The sequence below is a fragment of the Talpa occidentalis genome, unplaced genomic scaffold, assembly GCF_014898055.3.
Source record: "Talpa occidentalis isolate TD23 unplaced genomic scaffold, MPIMG_talOcc4v2.1, whole genome shotgun sequence".
Taxonomy (NCBI): Eukaryota; Metazoa; Chordata; class Mammalia; order Eulipotyphla; family Talpidae; genus Talpa; species Talpa occidentalis.
This window is the reverse complement of record NW_026555331.1, coordinates 60,020,899-60,045,083: the sequence shown is the minus strand read 5'-3', so window position 1 is coordinate 60,045,083 and position 24,185 is coordinate 60,020,899. Positions and strand designations below refer to the sequence as shown.

The 24,185-nt window shown below is 39.2% G+C and overlaps 1 protein-coding gene across 1 annotated transcript in view; it reads left to right on the top strand.

Annotated features, from left to right (window-relative positions):
- Window positions 1-24,185, top strand: part of CLVS1 (clavesin 1) — a 169,315-nt gene that overhangs the window by 2,759 nt on the left and 142,371 nt on the right. Inside the window, exon 2 of the mRNA XM_037507691.1 lies at window positions 9,150-9,774. Coding sequence (XP_037363588.1) covers window positions 9,320-9,774 — 455 coding nt within the window. The 5' untranslated portion in view covers window positions 9,150-9,319. The remainder of the gene's footprint in view (window positions 1-9,149; window positions 9,775-24,185) is intronic.

Genomic DNA, 24,185 nt, shown 5'->3' with positions numbered 1-24,185 from the left:
CAGAAAGATCTTGACTCCCATGACATCTTCTCTCCAATTATGTTTTTTAAATAATTCTTCATTTTATCCAGATTTACTGGAATAAAGTTGTTATAGGAGAGGATCTACAATGTGAATTACTGTAAGTCTGCAACCCCTATCATCACCACTGAGTGATATATCTCACCAGAGAAAATTGTGCTTAACTTCCAGTTAAAGTTTTTTCTTGGCTTAAGGGAGATTTGTCTTTGATTTGATTCCTCATGGATGTAGAAATTAACTGGTCACTCTCCTCCCATGAAAAAAGAATTATTCAGTTGGTAAGTTCATTAGTCTTCACTACTTCTGCTCCCTCCCACAGCCCCTTTACATATCATCTGTGATCAGGTCACCCTATTATTTCCCTCTTTACATACCTACTATCATGTGACAGGGAGTAGCAGGGAAAACTTTGTATGTGGAAAACTGATTTTTCTATGAGCTCTTCTTCTTGAGTTTTTGCCAACAAGAATTTTCCCATACATGGTTGAGATTATCCATTCTTGTATCCTGGATCTTTTTAGCCAAATTTCCAATTTGTAGATATTATGCAGATCATTTCCTCCAGCTCTTCTCCCTAAAGTAACATCATATTAATTCAGCTTCTGACATTGTTCAATCATCATGCTTACATATATTTCTATATCTTTATGTATGACAAGTACATGCTACATTTAGTATTCACTATTTTGTAGTTTGGAGGGAGTGGGATGCAAGTTTTGGGCTGGGAATGACAATTGCGGGCTCAAATCATAAGCTTTATCCAATGTGTAGTCAAAATAAAGCATTATAAACAACATATATGAGGATTTTCTTTCCTTCTTCCCTTCCCTCTTCTTCCTTTGTTTCTTCTCTCCTTCCTTTCTTCATTGCTTTTGCTTCATATAGAGAGTATTTTAAACATGTGTGCAAATAATTAATGGGAAAATCTGGTAAGTAATTATGAGTGTCAATGAACACTTTGGGGGTGTTTGATTCTCCTGCTGGGCGAGGTAGCAGTGCTGTCTACAGGCCATGTGAGCTCTGACATTAGGGGCAACTAATCAAACTTCTTAACCCCTTTGCTTTATTATAAATCCTCTAGACCGGTGTTTCCCAAACACTAATAGACATACAAATTGCCTGGAAATTCTGGACCCATTCAGCAGATCTGGGCTGGTCCTGACAGTCTACATGTTCCTTATAGACTTCTAGGACCAGCTTATGCTGCAAATCCATGGACCACACTTAGAGAAGCAAAGACAAATAACAATTTCCTTTACAAAAATTCACCTTTATGTCTCACTATTAACCACACTTAAACAAAAATGACTCCAATTTCCGAAACAGTAAGAACTCAGAATCCATAGCTCTTGTTAAGGAGAAACTTATACAAATAACCCTTTTCCTTATGTCTCACCCACATGCACCTTGCTGTATCTCCCTTTTAACAGTTGCTTTTCTTAATTCTGATTTCTGCTGCTGCTGTCATCTGCCTGATCACATCCAGCAAGGGACCCACTCCCATAGATGTGTTGAGTAAAATACTCAGTGGGAAGGGGCAAGTGGATTTAATACCCATCTTTATATGAACCCTGCCTTTTTACATTCCTTGACATCTTCTTTCTCTTAAAAGTCTATTAGAGAAATAACCTCTTTCCTCAATGGAAAAAAAGTCAATTGCTCTTTGTTCTTCTTCCTCTCCATTGTCACTCATAAGAAATACAACTAATATGTTTTGTAAAGTTGGGACATTAACTCCCAATGATTTGCTATGGTGATTGTTTAATAGCATAGAAAAACATTGCAGATTAATTTTCTGTCTCTTAATAATTTTGTCTCTATAGGTTTTTCATACAGTAAGGTGTAAGGTAAATACAACTTCAATTAAATTTTTTTCTACATAACACAATGAAGAGGCAGAAAATTCCCATCTAAATTCCTCTTAGATCCATCATTATTTGGCACAAAACATTTTTTAAAAGGTTTGTAGATTGTTCTAGAACTCATGACATATTCCTCCACCTGATAGGTCCACTGCTTCTGAGTTCCAATCTTTTCTAATTCTGACCTGGTATCTATTTTGGGAAGAAGATCTCAGTGTCTCTACTGTGATGGAACTCTATCCAATTTACTTTTAATCTTTCTTAAAAGCAAGAGCAAATGACTGTGTCTTTGTTGCTATTTTAAAGGGAGCCAAGGGAGTCTACACAATGAATATTTATGTGGCAAGGGCAAGCCCTGGACTAGGACTGAGCTAAAGGTGAAGGAAAGTTGACTCCCAGCCAGGGGCTAAATTCTGGTCATGCTACACTTTTAGATGATTAAAGGTCTCTCTTTTGTCTTTCTCTGTCCCTGGCTCTGATAGTTTATTTCTGCAAATTGGCTAACGTTTGATAGAAAGTCAATGGATTGGGGGTCACTTTGTTATCTAAGGGCTTGCATGCCCTTGCCTGTACTTACACAGAGAAGTCCTTATAAGCCTTAATGGTCCATCTTAAATTCATCATTTGGGGAAAAGATTCCTTTTTCATCAATACCAAAGAATGTCATCAACCAATCTTTGAGATTTAAATGTAGGTTCCACTGGCAGTAAGGGAGCATATCATCTTTCAGGAGATATCTCAAATAGAGTTGAACTTTAAAAAAGATTTTTGCTCACTGTGATTTTCAATTTTGTTCTAGATGTATCAGCAGCGTCTATTTTTATTTCATTCAGTATAAAATTTCTTTTGGTGTTCCTAGGGGAAAATACATATATTCTGTTTAAAAAAAGTTGAAGTGAGATTTTTGAAAAGTGAAGAGTAGCAGGATTAATCTAACTCAAGATACATTTAAAATTTGGAAATATAACTTCCATACTTTATGATGGCTAGGTACTCAATTACACTTTCCTATGAAGAGCTTTATCATTGAGATTCATTTTTCACTCATTTTCATCATTGTCACAGATATTCATTTTTCATGCCACAAAATAAATACGGATAGAGTTTATCACTTTAATTTTTCACTAATGTAAACATATGTGTACTTAAAGGCTTTCTTTGAATTATTAACATTGCTAATTAGTAATTGATTCTTATACTACAAACAATATCTAGGCTTTATAAATTTTGCCTTTCTTGTCAACGTAAAAAATATATTCTTTTCTTGTTAAGTTTAGACAATTTTGCAACATTCCTTAAGTGACTGTCATTAGAAGTGGCAGGATGTGTACGTGTGCCTGCTGTGTGAGTGTTTGTGAGGGTACGAGTAGCCAGAGAGTGTGGAGAAAGCACCTGCTCTAAGATGCAGGTTATGGCCAGAACATAAACTTTGGGTGTGGACTTTGGTTCTTCCAGCTATACGTAACTTAATTAAATCTCAAAATCTATCCTTTCATCTAATATGTAATAACTAGCTGATAGGGTGGAGAGCAATCATATACTATCAAAGTCCTAGGCATATAACAAGTACTCAGCAAATACCTATTTATTTTCTTTTCCCAACTTTGAACACTAGCTGATTACCTTTCAGTTCCTTGATGTTCAAGTCTTTGATATTCTTCTATTTTCCTAGAGATAGCTAAATTAAGATATCAGAAATAATATTACAGTAAATGTAAAATGGAATTTCTTCATTCCAAAGCACTTTTATCTACATTATTTCACAAGATCTTGAACATCTGCAGGAAATTATTTCTTCTACGATTACAGAATCATTGTAACAATGAATAAAGATAATTGATGTAAAATGCTATGAAATAATACATATACACATGTATATTTATAGATAAGACTTGGCTATTATTATTATGCTTTTATCCCACTATATTCAATATGTTTTTAAAGAAAGCTAAATAAATGAGAATAATAGATTATAAAATAATCAAATAGATTTAATTTGAATTGCTATAATTTCTGGATGAATTTTCTACCTACAAGCCTTGATTCATAAAGACTGGGGGCGGGGGTGCATGTGTGTGTGCACGCAATTATACTTTCTTAAGATGATTTCTGTATAAGGAAATAAACAAATAGTTTTTTTTCTGATGGAAACTTAAAATGAAATGCAAATCTGGTGTCTATAGATGCTATGATTTGAAACATCACATTATAGGAGAGACTTTTCTTTCTTCCTTATACAAAAATGTCATGATCTAAATTTCTAGCTCATTATGAAAAGGAAAGATTAAAGAAGTTAGCTTCTAACTTGGTATTCCCAGAGGGTAGACCAACCAAATACTTCTCCAAGTTTTTGTAATTATCACTAAATTAACTAGAGGAATGGATTCTGAGGCCATAAGAATCTGCCCAAAGTGCCCTTTTTGGTTATTAAGCCCATTTCAATGATCAGGTCATGCATGGAACTCTGATAGGCATGGAAAATATCAGGCATTCAAATGGAATGCAGGATCTTTGATCTGGTATTTTAGTGAAAGGAAAATACATAGAGGGAGAATAAAAATTTATGATAGCTGGGGAAAGACATAGCAGGATTTTTAATAGCTTTAGTCTTCTTCTTCTTTATATACCAGATGGTATATAAAGTATGGCATTGGGCTACCAAAGAATGTCTATTAACCACTTACACATAACTAGGTTTATAGAATGGTAAATCTGGAAAAGATTTAGAGAAGGATAGTGACATTCAGAGAGGAAAGGTGACTTGTTAAAGGTCACATTGGTCTTAAATTGCAAATGTTGGAACTTCACCCACACAAGAGGAAGGTCAGCATAATAGTAAAGAACATGAGATTGGAGAAAGATTATGTGAGCTTAAATAGTTTCAAGTCTTGGGAAAGTCATTTAATCTCTCTATGCCTCTGTTCCCTCATCTGAAAAATGGGGGATAATAATATACCCATTTCATTGTAGTTGTTCTAAGGATAAAATAATATAGCGCATATATATAGATTTTTTTTTGAGCATTCCCTGGCCCAAGAAGTAACCTCCAAGTCATGCCAAACAACACATAAAAACAAAAGCCCACTAGCATATAGTAAAATCAGAAATGATAAGATACTTACACAGCCTGTATAAAGTAATTCTGAGGAAAGAACTTAGCAGGGCCACTTTTGTTGCTTGGGCCCCCACTATTTCTGAAATGACTGCTGCAAAAAAAATGCTGCATGTGCACTTCATTTTATTCCTTTTGTTGTAAAATCAAAATCCTCCTCAGATTTCTTTTGCCTAGCACGAACAGGTATTATACAGGTCTTTCATCAAAACCAAGTGGGAAAACACAAATTTTTGTAAAACATGGGATACCTGGAGAGCATAACATTTTTAGTGCCTTAAATATTATTAGTTGAAGTTATTATTATTTAAGTGGCAGTCTATGCCGATTTTGAAATAAAGGATTTCCCCCTAATGGAAAATGTCTACTTCATCCTAAATATGTAACCCAGTGACCCCGGCTTGGGTATTCTCCCCAGAAGCCTTTACTGTATTCCAAGAACAGAAAAAAAGTTATGGATTGAGGCCAGTGTATTTCAGGTATTATGAATTGGAGGTATAGTGATGTGTAGAAATGGGTTATGAAAAATGCAACTTTAACTTTCCCTTTAAGCCCATAATAATTTATCTTGGAAACATTGTGAGTTCTTTGAACAATAAAGGGAGTAACTCGCTTCTAGAAGCTTTAAATCTTCTAGGAATTAAGACATTGCTATGCCTTGTGTTCCAAGTGCTTAGTGCTAGGGTAGAACTATGAACATCACCAAGCATGCTTCAAGGAAGTGATAATCTGAAGCACAACATACCTAGGTTATTTTTCTAGGGAAAAAATACTGTGCAAATGTGAGAGGGGATTAAAAGTCAGGTGCAATACGTACATTTAAGGAAAATAGTCCTGGAGGTACCCAAACAGAAGGGGAAACCACTTGCCCACTGAAACAACATTTGACTACTGTATTTATTCACCTATCCTATATATATTTCCTGAGCTCCTCCTATCTGGCAGCCCCTTTTCTGGGCACTTGAGATAGACAATGAATATCACAGCGTTGCTCTGCTCATGGAACTGATGCTCTTAGTGCAGGCACTATCTTGGGCTCACAAAGATGGAATGAGAGCACCCCCCCCCACTTTTTGCAAGAATATCAAAGTAAAGAGGGAGAGAGAGGAAAATGGCAATAAAATGTTGTGTGGTTGGGGCTGTGGGACTACCTATGGCCTGTGGAAGTTTCCTACAGAAAACAATCTCCAGGATGACTCCTAATGGCAAAGAGGATTTGATTAGTGGTCGAGCTAGGCATTGTTCATGAAGGCCTACTGAGATGAGAAGAAATTGCAATTGCTCAGCATAAGTGCAGGGGTGGATGGTGAAACTGGAGCGGTAGATAGGGACCAATGATGAAGGGTCTTGGACATAATGTTAAATAGTTTTATACTTTATCTTAGGGCAATTCGAAGCCATTGATCAATGTCAATCAAGTAATGATGTGGGCAGATTTCAATTGCAATATACATAATGATCTGGAAAACCCATTCCAGTACTCATTCAAGCAGGTTGGCAGCAAGGATGCTGTTGGGAAGAGATCATAGGGCAAAACAGAATAGCAGAGATGTGACCTAAACATATACAGTGAAAAACAGATTGGAAAAAATGGGAAATATTATGTAAGCAATTGCTTGGAAGTGGGTTGCAAGGGTGAAGGTGGAATATAGTTGACTCCCGTGTTTCCAGCATGGGGAACAGCAGAGAATGAGGTCAGCTGCTAAGAGATGGAGGTGGAAGAGCAAATGCAGGATGAGGAAGTAAGATTAGTTCAGTTTTGAATGTATTGGGTTTGTGGTGTCGTGGGAACAGTTAAACGGAAGTGTTCAGCAGGTAGTAGGGTACGTAACCTGAAGATCTGGAGAGAGCCAAGGACTGAAGTTATTCACATGTAGGTGGTCAAGTGATGGAGCAGGAAACCTGGGAAACCACACTGAAGTGGTGAGCACAGAAGGAAAATGTTGAGCAGGGATGGACAGATGGTCAGGAGAAAAAGCATGGTGTCTGGAGTCACAGAAAAGATGGGAGAATGGGAGAGATATTTTAAGAAGGATGAAGTCATCAGTTACAAATAATGATAGAGGTCACATAAACTAGACAATAAAATTTGTTTATTGGATGTAGTAACAGAAAGGTCATTCACTAATAGGATGATCATCTGTTTGGGTTTTCTTGTCTTGGAACTATTCCAGTTACGTTCCAGCATTATTATTATTACTACTACTGCCTCCTAGTGTCTACATTTGGATAATAAATTATATGATCATCTGTTCATTGATAAAAGAGAGCAGTCAAAACTAGATTGCAGTGGGTGTAGAGTGAATTAGAAGGCACAGATACTAAACAAAGGAACTTTTTGAAGTGATGGGTGAGACTTTTAGAGAGGGAATTTTAACATTGGATGGGCATTGAACTAGCTGGGTTTGAAGTTCCTTCCAATCCTAGAAATAGTTCATAGCACTATTTTCCTTTATTATTCTAAGTCCCTAAGAATCTGTGGGAAGTAAGATTCCATTCTATTTCTTGTTTTCACATATTACAGAGCTAAATGATATTGTCTTACAAATTATTTTATGACGTTTTTATTTAAAAATATTTCCAGATATTTACTGATCTTATAAATAAAATTATTCTCATTATTCTGCTATCTGGAAAATGAACATGTTACTGGAACTGTCTTTTGTCTTTCCATATTACAAAACAAATAAAACAGAGAAATATGTGAGCTAATTGCCACCATTAACAAATTACTACTACTTCAAAATTAAGCCAAAGAATCTTTTGTTTTTTTAATTATATTGTATGATAAAAAATTACCAATAATAATTATATTTGGGGGTAAATATTCTACCTCTCAGTGCAAATGGAGAAAATGCATGCCTCCAAATTTATTTACAGCTTGTCTGCTTTTGAAACTTCTAAGTTCAACAAAACAAAGGTCTAAGAGAGTTAAAACATTTATATTTAAAATGAGAAAGTTCAAAATAGTATGAGTGTTTCTCTGTATAACACTGAGATGGAGAAATTATAAGGGATGCAGTTAAGGGGATTAAAACAACTATCATAAGTAAAATGATATCTTGGGACAACAGCAAATTGATATAAATAAAATGGAAGGATTTTTAAGCCTGAATGGATATTGAGTTAGGTGGGGAGACAACAAAGGGTTTTAATACCCTTTCCCTTCCCTAAATAGGGTAAAAAAGGCAAACAATAAAACCTCTTGTAAAGATCCATACAGGAGCACCCAGTCTCATTCCTGTTGAATTGGATTACTGTGAGTCAAGTTCCTAGCCCCGCTCAGTCCTCCCCAGCTAGCCCATGGTTGATATGATAGTCCAGTTTTGAATAATTAGGTGCCTTGGGGGTAAGGTTAAGGCAAACTTTAACAGTCCCTTTTTATTGTTAAGATACAAACAGCTGTCTTTTAAAAAGGCAGGATGGATTTCTGTGAAAGATACTTCTATTTGAGAGAAGAGGCTAATGGGAAGTAATAAATTGTGCAGGAGCCATAAGTTGTCCATCATATCTAGGCCTATGAATAGCCCTATAAAGCATGCTATAACAGAGAAGTGTCTTCTCACCGTTTCTTAGGGTAATTAATAAAAGAGAAATCTACTACTAATCTGATAATATGCTACTATGTTCACTAGTCAATGTAACTAAATTTTTCCCAAACGTATTTTATATAATTGCATATTATGCATACAAGTTGTCAATAATAAAAATTATGCTGAGTGTCCAATATTTTTAAAGATTCATTTTATTTATTTATGCATACAAGAGCTGGGGTATAGGCCAGAGATGTGGGAGAGTGAGATGATTTACCAGAAACAGAGTGGGGAGCAGAACAGACAGATTGAAATACACTGCTGAGGGGAGCAGCAAGAGAGACAGGAGAGGTCTGGTACCATGTGGGTCAGCTCGCTGGAAGGGGATTGAACTGATGCTGCACTGGCTGCTGATAGCTTCATAGTGCTGATCCTTAACCCCGTGAGCCACCAGGGAGGCCCTGAGTGTCCAATTTTTAAGATAACTTCTCCTTTATTCTTTGGATACCTAATGTAATTAGACCCATAGCATAATATACTGCTTTTATAAGTTTCAATTAAGTTGCTAAGATTTTCTTTGTATCATCTGTTTTGTTTCTCTTGTGTGCATTTATTTTGCAGTTAGCAATGGCCTCAGTTTTGCTTCTCTTTTGGATGGCTACTACCAAATAGGACCTGAAGGTCCTGCTGCGTTCCGAGCACAGAAAGAAGACCTATTTGTCTGTTTCAGTGGCAGTTTGGTAGTAAAAAAACCGTTGAATGGGCCACAATTCCAGAAGATCATCAGGTGAATGGGACCAGCTTTTCTGCTTCCCAAATATCAGAAATTAAGCAGTTGGAAAGGAGATTTGGCCAAGATGACCCATTTACAAGCTGGACTCAGTCCAGAGACTATAGAAAAAGCTCGCCTGGAACTGAATGAAAACCCAGATGTTTTACATCAGGATATTCAGCAAGTCAGGGACATGATCATCACCAGGCCTGACATTGGATTTTTACGTACAGATGATGCCTTCATCCTGAGATTTCTCCGAGCCAGGAAGTTTCACCAAGCAGATGCCTTTAGACTCCTGGCTCAGTACTTCCAGTACCGCCAGCTAAACCTGGACATGTTCAAAAACTTCAAGGCCGATGATCCCGGCATTAAGAGGGCTCTCATCGATGGCTTCCCTGGAGTGCTGGAAAACCGAGATCACTATGGCAGGAAGATTCTCCTACTGTTTGCAGCCAATTGGGATCAGAGTAGGTAAATGTAGATAGTATCTTTATTTGGTTTTTCTTTTTCAAAAACATAGTAACTGCATGTTTGGGGCTATGTGGCTTTGTGGAGAGTGGACTGTCATCTGAAAAATATATTTCACATACCAACAAAGGAAGTTTTAAGGCTGCAGGTTTATCGCCCTCAAAAGGCAATTGCAGATTCACAGCAGTTTTTCAGAACAATAGGATCATAGCTTAGACTTGCAAGAGAATTTAGGAGTCTTTCTCTTCATTAAGATGGGTTGTTATTTTAATAAAATTGAAAGCAGTCTTCTAAAAGAACAATATATTCTGATTGTAGTGTTCTCATTGCTAACACAACAAAAGTGGATTCCATACAGGGTTTCTAACATAATTTCTTGGATCCATGCCAAGACTTTAATGTCCTATATTTCTTTAAAGTGCAAGACCTTTCTATTAAAGAAATGCTGGACTTTCCTCCCTGAAAGTTCTATAAAGAACCAGGAACTCAACACATCCCAAACAGAATGCATCAGTTTCCCGCCAACATGCTCTTCCATCCATCCAGATTTTCAAACCAGGAATCCTCATGGCATCCTGGATCACCCTTTCCCCTTGCTATTCACATTCAATTAATTTGCCAACTCCCACCCCTTTCTTCTTAAAAACCTCTCTTATGTCTTCACTTCTTTGTTCCCATAGCTACTGCCTTACTTTGATTCTCATCATTTTGTGCCCACATTGCTGCAGCAACTTCCTAATGGGCATTCTTGCTTCCTGCCCAGTCCCTTCTGAGCCCTACTCGTCAGCACCATAGTCAGAGCAGCCCTGCCAAAATTCCATGTCACTTTGTTAATTAAAATTCTTCTATGACCGGCAAGACCTTCAATGTAAAGTAAGGTCTTTTATGATCTACCTTCTCCGTCTCCTGTTCTGCTTCCTCCTCTGCCCTGCCTGCGTTCCCTGGTCCAGTTGGTTGGAAGTATAAACCTTACCTTGACGAGCTGAGGTTTTTATTTGCCACCAGGCCTTTGATCCATCAGACACCTAAAGAAGAGACCAAACACTTTCTTTTTTAAAATTTATATGTATTTTACATCATTGTTCATTTTTGTACAATGTTTGCTTTATTTTCTCAGGTACAATACCCATAAAATTTCCACCACCAATTCACCCGTGCTCCATCACCATAGTCCCTTGTGCTCTTTCCACCCTCATTTTGATCCCTCTCCCTCCGCCACCCTTGCACAATGTCTCTAATTTATATTACCTGGGTTTTTTTGTTGTGTTTTTTATTGTTATTATTTTTCCCCTGATCCCTTATTTGGCTCCCCTATACTCCTCCTATAGGAGAAACCATCCGATATTTTTCTTTTTCCTTCTGACTTATTTCACTGAGCATAATCCCTTCTAGCTCCATTCATGTTGCTGGCATGAGTTTATCTTTTCTGATTGCTGAATAGTATTCCATTGTGTAGCTATACCACCTCTTCTTGATCCAGTCACCTATTTTTGAGACTACTTTCTATCCAAATTCCAACCATCTGTGTACTGATTCATACACATCCTTACTGTTCTTCAGGAGATTAATCATCTAGCCCCCAACCCAACGCTGTTTTCATGAGGTACCCTCCTCTGCTCATAGTCCCATTAAAGTATTTACAATCGCAACATAAGAACTATTGTTATCAAAACTAATATTTTAAATAACTTATCCCCCACTCTGCTAAGTACATGTATATATGTACTCTGCTAAGTACATATATGTATGTAAAACTTATTTAATCCACCTGAAAACTTTGCAAGATAGGTATTGTATTTATAATTATGTTATAATATTACGATCTGTATTTTACATATGATGGCATAAGGCTTTGAGAAGTTAAGTAACTCACTCAATGTCAGCTAGTCTGCTAGTGGACTGTGGAGTGGGAGTCAGGCCCTAATGATCTTACTTGAGAGCGTGATGTAAGCCTCTTTATTGTAAAAGCATGTTTACCTGTGTGCTTGTTCTCATTCTTCCTCCCAAGACTGCAAGTTCCTTGAGGTCAGGAGACTGTGTCTTTTCTCTGTTTATCTCTTTGATACATGACTTAATATCCAGGAAATGTTGAATGAGAAGGAATGCATGGGTCAATCTCCAAAGCTTCCCCTGTGGCTTAATGATACCCCTCCATGGGGGGTATCATTAAAATATTTGTTACTTAGGAGTAACAAGTTTAACTTTAAAAATATGTCAAAGACTCCTCCTCCAATAAGATTGCAAGGAATTTATGGGGTGCCTCTTCACTGCCTTATGTCACTATCCCTCAGAAAAATGTTCATAGTGTAGGAAACCTTGGTGACCACTGGCTAATTTCTGGTTGCTACAATAGGATAGGGAAACCATTCCTGGAAAAGGTATTTGTTTTGTTTTGTTTTAAGATTTATTTATTTATGGATACAAGAGCTGGGGTACAGGCCAGAGGTGTGGGGGGGTGAGAGGATTCACCAGAGACAGTGGGGAACAGAACAGGCAGAGTGACCAAAATACACTGCTGAGGGGAGCAGCGGGCGAGTCAGGAGAGGTCTGCTGTGCCATGTGGGAAACTCCCTGGCCAGGGATTGAACTTGAGCTGTAGTAGCTGCAGATAGCTTCATAGTTTGCGTCTTAAGCCCCTGTGCCAACAGGGAGGCCCCTGGAAGGGGTATTTTAATGATTTAATATTACCAGTCTAGAGTTTGGTCAGGTTTGCACCTGAACCAGTCTTCCTTTCTGCTTTGTTATTCCAGAAGCATTAATGATGAACTCTCATTACAATGCTCTACTGATGAAAAATAAAATTCAGGTTGTACATTTAATCACCTATCATTCAGTCAACTTTGTGCCAGTTCTCATACTAAGACACTAAAGACAATGATAAAAAAACATGATTTCTGCCAGCAACCCACTGTCCATCTGTGGTGCAAACGTATGAACAACTGACTCCCATCTACTATAGGATAACTCTTTCTGAGACACACAAACCATCAAGACAGGAAATTAGTCTTCAACTAGAGGGAATAGTTATCCTCGGAAATGGTAAAATTTTGATGCCTGGAGAGTGATCATGCTGCCTTCATTTGTGCTTAGTTATAAATGTTCAAGAATTTCCATTTGCTAAGACAGATGATGCCTATAATACCAGCAAGTAGTAATCTACATACAAAGAAACAAATCATAGTAGCATGTCTTACTTTCTATTAGTATTATGCAATAATGAGATACATATATATAACTAAAATGAGTTCTTTTTTAAAAAGTTTATTATTATTATTTTTTCTTATGTCATTGTAGTCCCCATAGTAATCCCATCACTATATTACCCCTGAGCCATCACCATATTCCCTTGTGTTCTTCCCTCCCCTGGTTTGATAACCCCACTTCCTTTCTGTATGCCTCAGATTTATGGTCATCATGCTAATTTTGACTTTTTCTTGACCTTTGATTTGGTTTCTCTATAGTCCACATATAATTGAGACTATTTGGCATTTATCTTTTTCTTCTGATCTATTTCGGCTAGCATAAGACTTTCCAGGTCTATTCATGTTGCCACAAATGGAATATTTGTCTTTTGTGATGACTGAGTAATATTCCATTGTGTAAATATAACACAGCTTTTTGATCCATTAACCTATTTTGGGACATTTGGGGTGTTTCTATATCTTGGCTATTGTGTAAATAATGTAGTAATAAACATACGAGTGCAGGTTTCCTTTCAAATTGGTGTTTTTGTGTCATTTGGGTAGATTCCTAGGAGTGAAATCACTGGATTATATGATAGATCCATCAAAATCTGTTCCTAAGAAGTAAGAAGAAACAACTCTGAGGGAATACTGCAAATACTTATCATTAGGATAAACTTGAATGAGTTACTTCACTCCTTTGTTCATGAATGTGAATCTCATTTCACCTAATCTTATGGGTGAAAAGGTATTTTAAAATATACTTTATAGGCTCCTAACTCACAAGGTTTTGTGTTTTGTTTTGTCTTGTTTTGTTTTTTTTTTTGTTTTGAGGGAATTCTCTTCTCTCTCTCCTTTTCTTCTTCCCATGCTCTCACCCTCTCAAACTACCTCAAGGCTGGTCTATTTGAGCTACTTGAGGCTTTTTTTTCCCACAAATTATACTTTTTTTCACAAAGTATAAAATATTTTTTGTTCCAAGCCACTTTGGTTTTAACAATAAGGTGAATGGCAAGCTATCTCATTGACATCACTGATCATGAGAGACAAACTTCAGTCTGAAAATGAATACTTTCATGTGATTTACTGGTTATTTCTGGGAACTTAGACCTAACCTCAGACAAATCTCTCTGAACCTCAGTTTTCTCATCTGTAAGGTGGGGATGAAAATGAAGCCCATTCATAGGTTAGTGGAAAGACTGAATGAAATAATACATTTAAGGAACACAGCTCATTGCTTGACACCTAGTAAGCAACCGATAAATATTAGCTTCTCCTATTATCATTAATATAAAATATCCCGCTGTAAAAGCACAGATGGTAAACAAATTAAAAATAAGACAGGAACATAATATTTGAACTTGAAAGGGGGTGATGAGTGTTATCCGCCCACCTATCTGTCCCAAGCACTTGTTTGTTTTCTCCCCAAATATGTTCCTTTGTCACGCAGACCAAGCCTAAATGGGGCCTGGAAGGCCTGGGAGAGTAGACACAGCTTTGCAAAATGATTCCTTCACTCACTTTGGGAGTCTGAGATGACTGGAAAGTGATTTGAATGTCTCCTATGAAAGGTTTACTGAGATTAAAATGGTTATTAATATTTATTAAAACTATGTAAATCTCATTCATCTAGATCCAGACACCATGAACAGAGCACAGAGCTGAGAGCGATGGGCTTCACTGTCCTCCAGGGGACCTGCAGGCTCTGTTGGCCTGGGTTAAGCAGGCCAACCGAGGCACAGTAGTATCTTGGGCTTTGGCCTCCTTCAGAAATTAGTCCTTACCAGAAGCTGTCTGACTTCTGTATTTTCTCAGGTGCCAGGATGAACCAAACTGAGTTAGATTAAATCAGCCCCGACATATTCATCCAGAAAATGAAGCTGGTACTTTCAGGGTCAGCAGAATTTATATTTTAGTTCAGCAATTTCGTCGGTAATGGAGACCGAAGGGCGCTATTCCTCAATGAACCCTTTCATCTTTCCCACCTAAACTCCTATCGGCATTGACTTCACAATTTGCCCCTTTAGATCTAATAAAAAAATTCTACTTCTTGATCTTTCTGAGTTATGCACTCCTACCTGGTTATTTAGTCTGCTTTGCCCATGAATGCCTTGGTGCTTGACAGGGAAATGTGTGCCTAGAGGGGAATGTCTATTTTTTTTCGGATTTCATTCAGCTGAAAAAGGAGTTAAACTTAGTCAAATGATTTTCCTTCCTAGAATCTCATATCATCAATTGGAAATAGGCGTCATATCTGGCAGGTGGGGCTATGCAAAGATTAACCCCAATTACCCTCCTTGATGGTGTCCAAGAGGCAGAACAGAACAGTGATTAAATGACAAAGTCTGAAGCCAGATGGCCAGCTTCAGATCCCAGATGCTTCCTTACCACACATGTGTCCTGAGCAAGCTGCTTAAATTCTTAATATCCTCAGTTTCTCACCTGTAAAGTGGGAGTGACTGTCATAGATTAGCACTAGTTGGTGTTTTATAAATAGTAGTTAATTATTAAGGAAAAAATCAAATCAGGCAAATATCTAGGATCCTGGGGCACAAGATGTTCTTTCTAAGCGGTATTTGATGCCATATCAACTTCCTTCACCCAGAAGTATATAAAATATACTTCTGGATCCCCAAGCCATCGTGCTCCAAGTTTCTCTACAATAGCTCAATTGTGGTTGGGAGGCTCAGAGGCGTTTCCTGGTTTCAGTGGCCCTACCTATTGTGTTAATTATATTCTCAGGATATAAGAAAAACTTTTGAAGTTTCCAGATAATACAAGTCCTACAAAAGACTACAATAGTATCCATTAGTGCTATATGTAATTCATCTATGTAGTGCCAGGATGGCACAGAGCAGGTTTTCTATGATCCAGGCAGATGGGTAAAAGGAGTGTCCTGGATACCTTGGTGGCTTTTTCAGGCTTTTATTGAGCTTTTTACAAGGGGGGGAGGGGGCGCTGGCAGGTCTCCCAGCCCCCAGCGAGTCTTCACTCTTTCTGGGTTCTCTGGCATTATCTTGTAGGCTCTGCTTCTCTGCTTCTCCTTTGCTGCTCTGCTGGTCTGGCTCTCGTTCTCACTCTCCTTCTCCTTCTCTCTGGCATCCCCATGACGTGGCCCTTAGAAGCCTAGTCTCCCAACCCAGGTGTGCCCACCTATGCATGCCCACACCCTACTCCAGGTGCCTGCCATCAGGTGTGTATGTAGGACTGCAAGGATCCATCATTAATGCTAATGGCGGGAGGGCAGAAAAGCCTGGTAATTTTTTATGTAACCTACAACCTAGTTCATAAGTACTTTAATGGAGGAAAAACAATTAAAAATGCTTTGCAAATAATATATAAAACTTTGCTGGACATTTTTTTTTTTTTGTCAGTGAATTGTTTGTTTCCCATAACTAGAAACTCAGCAATCAGCATTGATGTTGAATATTAGTTGAAAAGTTGATCCTTTGGGGCCTCCCCTGTGGTGCAGTGGGTTGAGCGCAGCACTGTGAAGCTGTCTACAGCCTTTGCAGCACCGGTTCGATTCCTGGCCTGCCAGGGAGATTCCCTCATGGTGTGGCAGACTTCTCTTGTCTCGCCCACTGCTCCCCTCAGCAGTGTATATCAGTCGTCTGCCTGTTCTGATCCCCACTCTGTCTCTGGTGAATCCTCTCACCTTCCCGCGCCTCTGGCCTGTACCCCAGCTCTTGTATAAAAATAAATAAATCTTAGAAAAAAGAAAAGTGAAAGTTGATCCTTTAAGGAAGCTGTGGCCCTTGAAGGAAGAGTTAAGTTAGGGTAATTTAGTAAAAAGAAAGGAGGCTGATGAACCACTGATTACTACCTTCAAGTATTTAGAGTTATTAAAGGGAATGAATTCAGTAGGCTCTCTTTCTTCACAATACAAAGGGACAAAAAGGTCAGAACTGAAGCCCAGGCAACTGGATTGAAGTTCAAGGAGCTTGGCCTCAGACCAGGGCCAGGACAAGGGTGAGAGAATAGGGCATTTGCCTGGGGTGCAAAATTTCAAGGTGACACCAAACTACTCAGTAATCAAAGTAAATAATTTTGTCATAAAATATTTTTAAATAAAAATTAATACCAACAAATCCCTATAAACAAAATATCAAAATTTTAAAGAAAGTGGAATAACAATTATTGATTTCTCTTTGTGGCTCAGGTTCCAGGATGGCTCAGCATTGTGTTGTTCAGGCCAATCATATTTCTCAAGGGCAGAGCCTTAAGTTGGTTTCTAGTCAATTATATTACAGCATACATTACTGCACATCTATATACTATACAGTTGCATAGGACCTTATGGCTCCCAAGTATTTCCATGTGCATTTTCTGATTAAATGCTCATTGCCATTTGGATAGTTTCAGTAGCAATATGTAAGAGATGACAAAGGAGTGGATTGCAAAGGAGATTATACTTTCAAGTCAAGGACCGCTATGACTCATCAATCGGAAAACTTAAACTCAGGCTTGGGACTTCCAATTCTAAGCTCATTCCAAAGACATCTGGAGCCTATTGTTCAGTCTCTGGGTGGTTAGTTATATCTAAATACCCATGCAACTTCTGAAAGACTGTAAGTGGATTTCTTGGTGATGAGTGTTTGGATAAGTGCAATGAATCACCATGGAGAGGATTTGAGGTTTAGGAGCAGTGATTCTCAAAGGGAACACAGTTGTCACTTGGAACTGCTCCATTCTTTATGTGTGGGATGTGTTGAACATAGTGGAATGTTTAACATCCCATCCGAGGCACTGTGACAAGCAAAACGACCACCTCCATATTTCCAAAGCCCATAGGGGAGCTGGAGCTCACTTTGAGAACCATTGACAAGAATTGTCCACAAACATCCTAACATTGTCAAGAACTACCCTTTGTTAAGCACTCTTTGTAGTGGCAGGAGGCATAGAGCAGGTTTTCTATGACCTGAGCAGATGGGTTAAAAGAGAGTCCTGGAGCCCTCGGTGGCTTTTCAGGCTTTTATTGTCATTTTACCAGATACATGGCAGGCAGGGGTGCCAGGGGTGGGCGGAGGGGGAAGCTGGCAGGCTTCCAGCCCCCGGTAAGTCTTCACTCTTCCTGGGCTCTCTGGTGTTCACTCAGAGTCTCTGCTTCTCTGCTGGTGCTGTTCTCTTGTTTGTTCTCCGGTGGTTCTGTTTCACTCTCTTGCTTCTTCTTCTTCTGGTCTTGTTCTGTTCCACTCCCTGTGACGCCACCCTTATAAGCCTAGTCTCTCAGCCCAGGTGAACCCACCTACATGTTCCCACACCCCATTCCAGGTGCCCACCATCAGGCATGCATTCAGGACCACAGGACTCCATCATCAATGCTAATGGCGGGAGGGCAGAAAAACCTGATAATCATTTACCCCACACTTTTACACCAAGTGTTGACATATATGATTTCTAATGTCTACTGTAATCTCAAGTGTGCGTGTTATGCGTATGGATAAAACAGAGATGGTATTCTTCCCTAGTCTGTTTGAATGTAAAAACTGTCTTTCCACTGAGCCTGTCTATAATCTCATTTTTATCCTGAACTCAGAGGTTAAAACTCAGAATCTGAATCACTCAGAATCTGAAAAGAAGAAAAATGACCCCAGAATCAAATTCAAGGTTTCCTCACGCCCTGCCCTTAGCTCTCTCTCCTGGTGAAGAGGCACAGGGTGGTCCAGTATAAACAATAGGGACATAACTTGTGCATCCCAATGTGGCCCAGACCATGATTAATGTGCATGAAAAGCTGGGTACACCAGAGGTTGAGATGATTCTGGAGGCTCAGTGCTGTGGTCTTGTCTAGTCTCTAATATGAGTGGGAAGATATAAAATGGAGACTCATCACTTCAGTTCTAGCAAACAAGAAAGTGTATGGGGTGTTTGTAGGGGGCAGGACAGGCCACTGAGCAGGTTTTCTGATCCAGCAGATGGGGTAAAGGAGGAGTCCAGTCCTGGAGCCCTCAGTGGCTTTGGCAGGCTTTTATTGGGATTTATCAAGCATACAGCAGGAAGGGGTGCTGTCATCAGCAAGTCATCACTCTTTCTGGGCTCTCCAGCATTCTCTCTGCTTCTCTGCTCTCAGCTTCTGCTGGCATCCCCGTGATGCCGCCCTTAAAAACCCTGTCCTAGCCCAGGTGAATCCCATCTACCTATGCCCACACCCTACTCCAGGTGCCCGCCATCATGCATGCATTCAGGACCGAAGGGTTCCGTCATCTATCCTAATGGCGGGAGGACAGAAAAGCCTGATACTTTCTTACCTTACCCTATAGTGTTGATAATATACAAGGTTTGTTACTCTTTTAATTTTTAATTGAACAGGACCTTATTATTACTTTTTGTTGTGATGACATTGGTTTACATCATTATTTGTGTTCTTATTAGAATCTCCCCTGTTGTTACTCTTTATTGAGATAAATTGAACTTTTCTACAATTGCTCTTGCCTTGAATAAAGATACTGAATGGCTGTAGTCACTGACCTTGGTGTGAGTTCCTCATGGTCCAAAAGCAGCATTCCTGTTCTGAGTTCATGGTCCTAGAATGATATCTCACTTGAATCCATGCATCCTCATCCCTCCAGGCATTATGATGAGAAGATGAATGTTACTAAAGTACTTGACCTTCTTGCATTCACAATTCTGAAAGCAAGGACACCAACATAGATAGTTTATAAAATAATAAACAACCTGGAATCTGTACTTAGGAACAGGTGCTTTTCAGCTCACTTTTTTTTCCCCCAGAAGGCATTCAGCTGCTTCTTGTCCCCTAATGCCATGTAGTAATTTATTTGATGGATATGCTGGAGATAGCAGCTCCTTCAAACATCACCGGTTATTGCTGACCTGTGGCAATCTCTAAAGGGCTGACATAGCAAATGTCTTGACAGCTCTGTGGTGTGATTTGGCAGTGGGAGATGAGCATTAAGCAGGTTCTTTCTTCAGATTTAAATCCCAAGGAAGTAGGTAGGATATAACTTTTCAAATTTTAAATCAGTCAACTGATTGAGGTTCACCGTTAGCTTTTGCAGGAGTGTAGAAAATCCTTTTACAAGTAGGTTGGGGTCTGCACCTCATTCTGCTTGTCTGTCCGTAGCATAAGAACTTGTGGCATGATGGGGAACAGATTTCTAGTGTCTCAATGCCCAATATTGGTGAGACAAGCAGAGATAAAGCAAGCTAAATGGATCTTCCCTAGAGCCAAGAAACTCCCAGAATCACTCTGGAAGTGATCAGTTTTCCAATTGTAAAGTACTTGAGCATGAGCAAAAATGAACTGAAGTGAAGAAGAATTATTACAACCACACAAACGAAGTTGAGTGCTTACTAGGTGTTTACCATGGGACAAACAGTAATGATCTTAGACATTGTTAATATCCATATTTTGCAGATGTTGAAACTGAGACCCATAGAGGTTAGGCAAGCTATCCAAGCTCACACAGTTGTTAAGTAGCTAAAATAGGCTGCATTTCAGGCCTAACTGCATTGTTAAAATACCATGCTGCACCAGTCATCACTAGAATTCATTTGCCAAGTTGGGGACCACTGCATCAGACTTCTAGGATGCCTTTCAGTGATGTTTCAGTAAGGAAATCTGAACGAATCAAAAGACTTGAGCAGGACCTCATCTCTCCTTATGGCCCATCCCCCATCCTGACAAATCAAAGATTGAAAAGTTTATACAATCTCTGCCCTAATTACTTGAAAATACTAATATTGAGACTAATGACTTTGTTTTAAGAATCTCAACCCAAACAAAGATCAGAATAATGCCTTGAATATGATACAAAGTATAGTCCTACTATGTGCCTGATTTAAAATAGTGATCAAAGGTGTCAGCTTTGCCTATCCATTCCTTATATTAAAATGAGTGTTCACTTGCAGACTTTCAACTGGCAAACAGATGCTCAGCTCTGCAGCGTATTAGGCAAGATATGTTACTGCTCTAACCCTCAGTTTCCTCACCATTTGTAATAATAATATACTGTGTGGAACTGTGAGGATTAAATGAAGTATGTTAAAATGGGAGTCTGACACTTAGCCATTTCTATTCTTCCATAATTCAGGTGGTTTTCTCACTTCTATCTAATTCAGATTCTAAAAGCCCAAGGCATGATTTCTCATTCAGGAGAAAGACCTTATAAAATAGAATACATCCCTGCTATGCGCTCCTAAGAAGCTGCTGATTGATGATGGAATGAATCTAGAAGAGCTTATAGCCCTCCTCAAGCTACTGGACATGTCTTGTCACATGGGTCAGTTGACTATTTCTTTTAAATCCCCTTCTTCCTCCACAAAAACTCCCTATCTGACATTCTTCACCACTCACACTCTAATCCACTTAGTTCAGGGCTCAGCTGCTTTCTGTTCACTGTCAATATAAATTTTCGATTGACCTCAGATCCTTGCAAACCCTTTAGAAACTATCCCATGAATGGATTGAATGACAGCAAGAGCAGTGGGGTCTCAGCTCTGAGATAACATGGAAATCTATGTCCCTGCCTAACTGGGTGACTGCTCTTCTGGAAGATGTCAAATGTCACGCAGCACAGACAACATCTTGTAAAGACAGGATGGGTTGGGCGGGTTTACAAGGAGGGGGCCCTAAGGACCTGCAGGTTATTATTGACAGTGTATCTTTGCAGATCGGCTGCTTCTCCCAAATGCTCCCTTATAAATCCAGTAGTTTAAAAGGCATGATACTCATACTCGTTTTCCTTATAAAGAAACAAAACAAACAAGCAAAAAAACAACTCCTCTGATGGCTAGAAATTCCACCATCTAAGAATAACTTCCTCCTCAAAGCAATGCATGGATAAAGCACGATAAACTTGTTCTCAATTACTCCAGTTTGCACTATAGTAGGGGTATAACCTGTGCCTGCTCCTTAAAATGCCAGTGTCAGTTAAAAAAAGGGAATGTAGAAAGAGCAATTTTAATCATTCTTGCCTGTACACTGGGTTCATGTTCTAGTTTCTCAGGGGCATAGATGATTTTCTGAATGTGTGCACTGCCAGCTCTGGGCCTGTTCCTGTGTGACCTAGAGCACTTCTGGGCTACTCATTGCTTTCCCCAGTTCTCAATAAACTGGGAAGCATCTTTTGATCCCTTTACAATGAGGATATTGTAGAACTGAAGAGGAAACCCCCCAGTCCCTGAGCCCCAAACCTCAGATCTATAACCATTTACCAGCTCTCCTGCCCTTTAAATATGGTTCCCAGATAATCGCTCCTCAATGGTGATAGAGAGAACTTTAAACAGCTGCTGGGAATGATTAAATGCCTGCACTTTGCTGAGGTTGTAAATCAGGCTCAGAAGCCATTTATTGGGAGTGTACTATAAAGCAGTAGAAGTTATTGCTACTATACTGCAAAATGTAACATCAGACAGGAAAATAAAGAAAGAGTAAATTTTGTTGTGAAGGTTTTAAAGTGATGTGGGTTTTGTTGTTGTTGTTGTACATTCTCACTGTGTTTCACATCATTTTTCTCTTTGCCTTTATCTGTTCCCTATCTCCAACACTCCCCACTAAGTGTCTCTGGATCTCATTTCAAATATGGCACTGCTACAAATAATACCCAGTATCTTTCTGGATTACAGAATGTTAATATTTCTTTTGTTACCAGGTATTAGGCATCTCCTTGTGCTGTGTTGTTTAATAGCTGATAATTTATGAAGGAGCTATTACTATCCTCATTTTAAATAGAGGATATTTAATCTGGAAAAAAATCACAAGCCAGGTTGGTGGTTTGAGCCTGGACATTTCTTTCTCCTACTTATTGCATGATTATGTTTGGGGTCTGCTGTTGGGGCTTGTGCTCAGAATCTGTGTTACAAAATCCCATTTCAGGAATCTTTAACGATTCCCTAATAAATTTGATTTAGTCTTTGCATATATTTTGTCATATAAAACCTTAAGAATCCAAAGAGCATCTCCCATTGAGTCCAATGAGTCTTCTCCCCTCTCCCTCCCTTTCATCCCAGCTCTCCTCCCTATCTTGCACATGGAAGCCATAGGAGTGCAGATAAGAGGCAGCAATCCTGCTGGGAAGCTGGGGCCTCAGAGAAATTTTACTGACATTTTCTCACTTGAAGGAGAAGATTGAGCAGTTGGAGGGCAGGGAATGAGAGGGAGCCCGTTTGAACTGTGCAGTGATCCAGGGGAGAAGGCGCTGCCCCACTGAGAGAGCCTTGGGTGGTTACACTGAATATAGAATGTAAGAGCACATGTAGGAGTGATGAGGCTGAGGAAGTAAGCTGAGAGCAGGAGGGAAAGGCCTTGCTTGCCATAAAGGATTCGGACTTTATTCTTGGGGTAAATCAAGTCCTATTCATCTTTCATAGCTCACAACCAGACTAAGAAGCTCTGCCCGTGGCCTGGGCAACACAGATCTCTCCTTTGTTCTTCCTGAATGCCTGTCACACTAATCTTCTTTACTGTACACTTTTTCATGCTCCAAGGATGCCATGTCTTTTTCTCCTTGGTATACAAAATACAGAGCAGGGCTCGGTGTTAGCCTCTTAACTGGCTGCTGTGGGGAGAAGTTTGGAACAATGGAAAACCTAAATGAGAGAGGCTTTATTTAGACTCTTCCAATGACCATGTTCTTGTTAGGGGGACTGGAGTTATGTGTCACTGAACTTAGAACAAAGAGAGGAAAAGTGTAGGATGCTCTGTATACTCCTTGCCCAGAGACTATCAGCTTGACATAGAAGCCTGAAGAGCGTGAGAGGCAGCAGGGAGGATTGTGGGTCAGTCTCCACCTGCTGTGTGACTTAAACTCAGGTATCAACTTCCTCATGCAATAATGCTGTGGGAGTATCTCTCAACTCTTCATTGTTTTCTCTCACCTCTTCAATTCTATATTCTGTGTCATTGTGTCCCAGATGGAGTGAAAAAAGTGTTTCTCGTCATCAGTAGTTCCATTTTTCAAGGTACCACCTTCTGTGTGGAGCCCAGGAAATGGAAATTTGACTCCCACCTGCTTCTCTGTAAATAACTTCTCATTTTTACTCCGTGTTCTCCCCCTGACAGGTTTGTGTGGATTTTGTTGATCACGCAGTTCCTCATGAGTGTATGAGTTAATCCATCATCTAATGTTATAGAATGCATATTGATCATCACACCACCATAGGGAGAGAATTTCAGTTTGATATTTGATCTGTGAAATCTCCCAGAATAATACTTCAATGCCTCATTTACCTAGTAGTTTTGTAAGGGAAGAGGGCATTGAGGAGGAATTA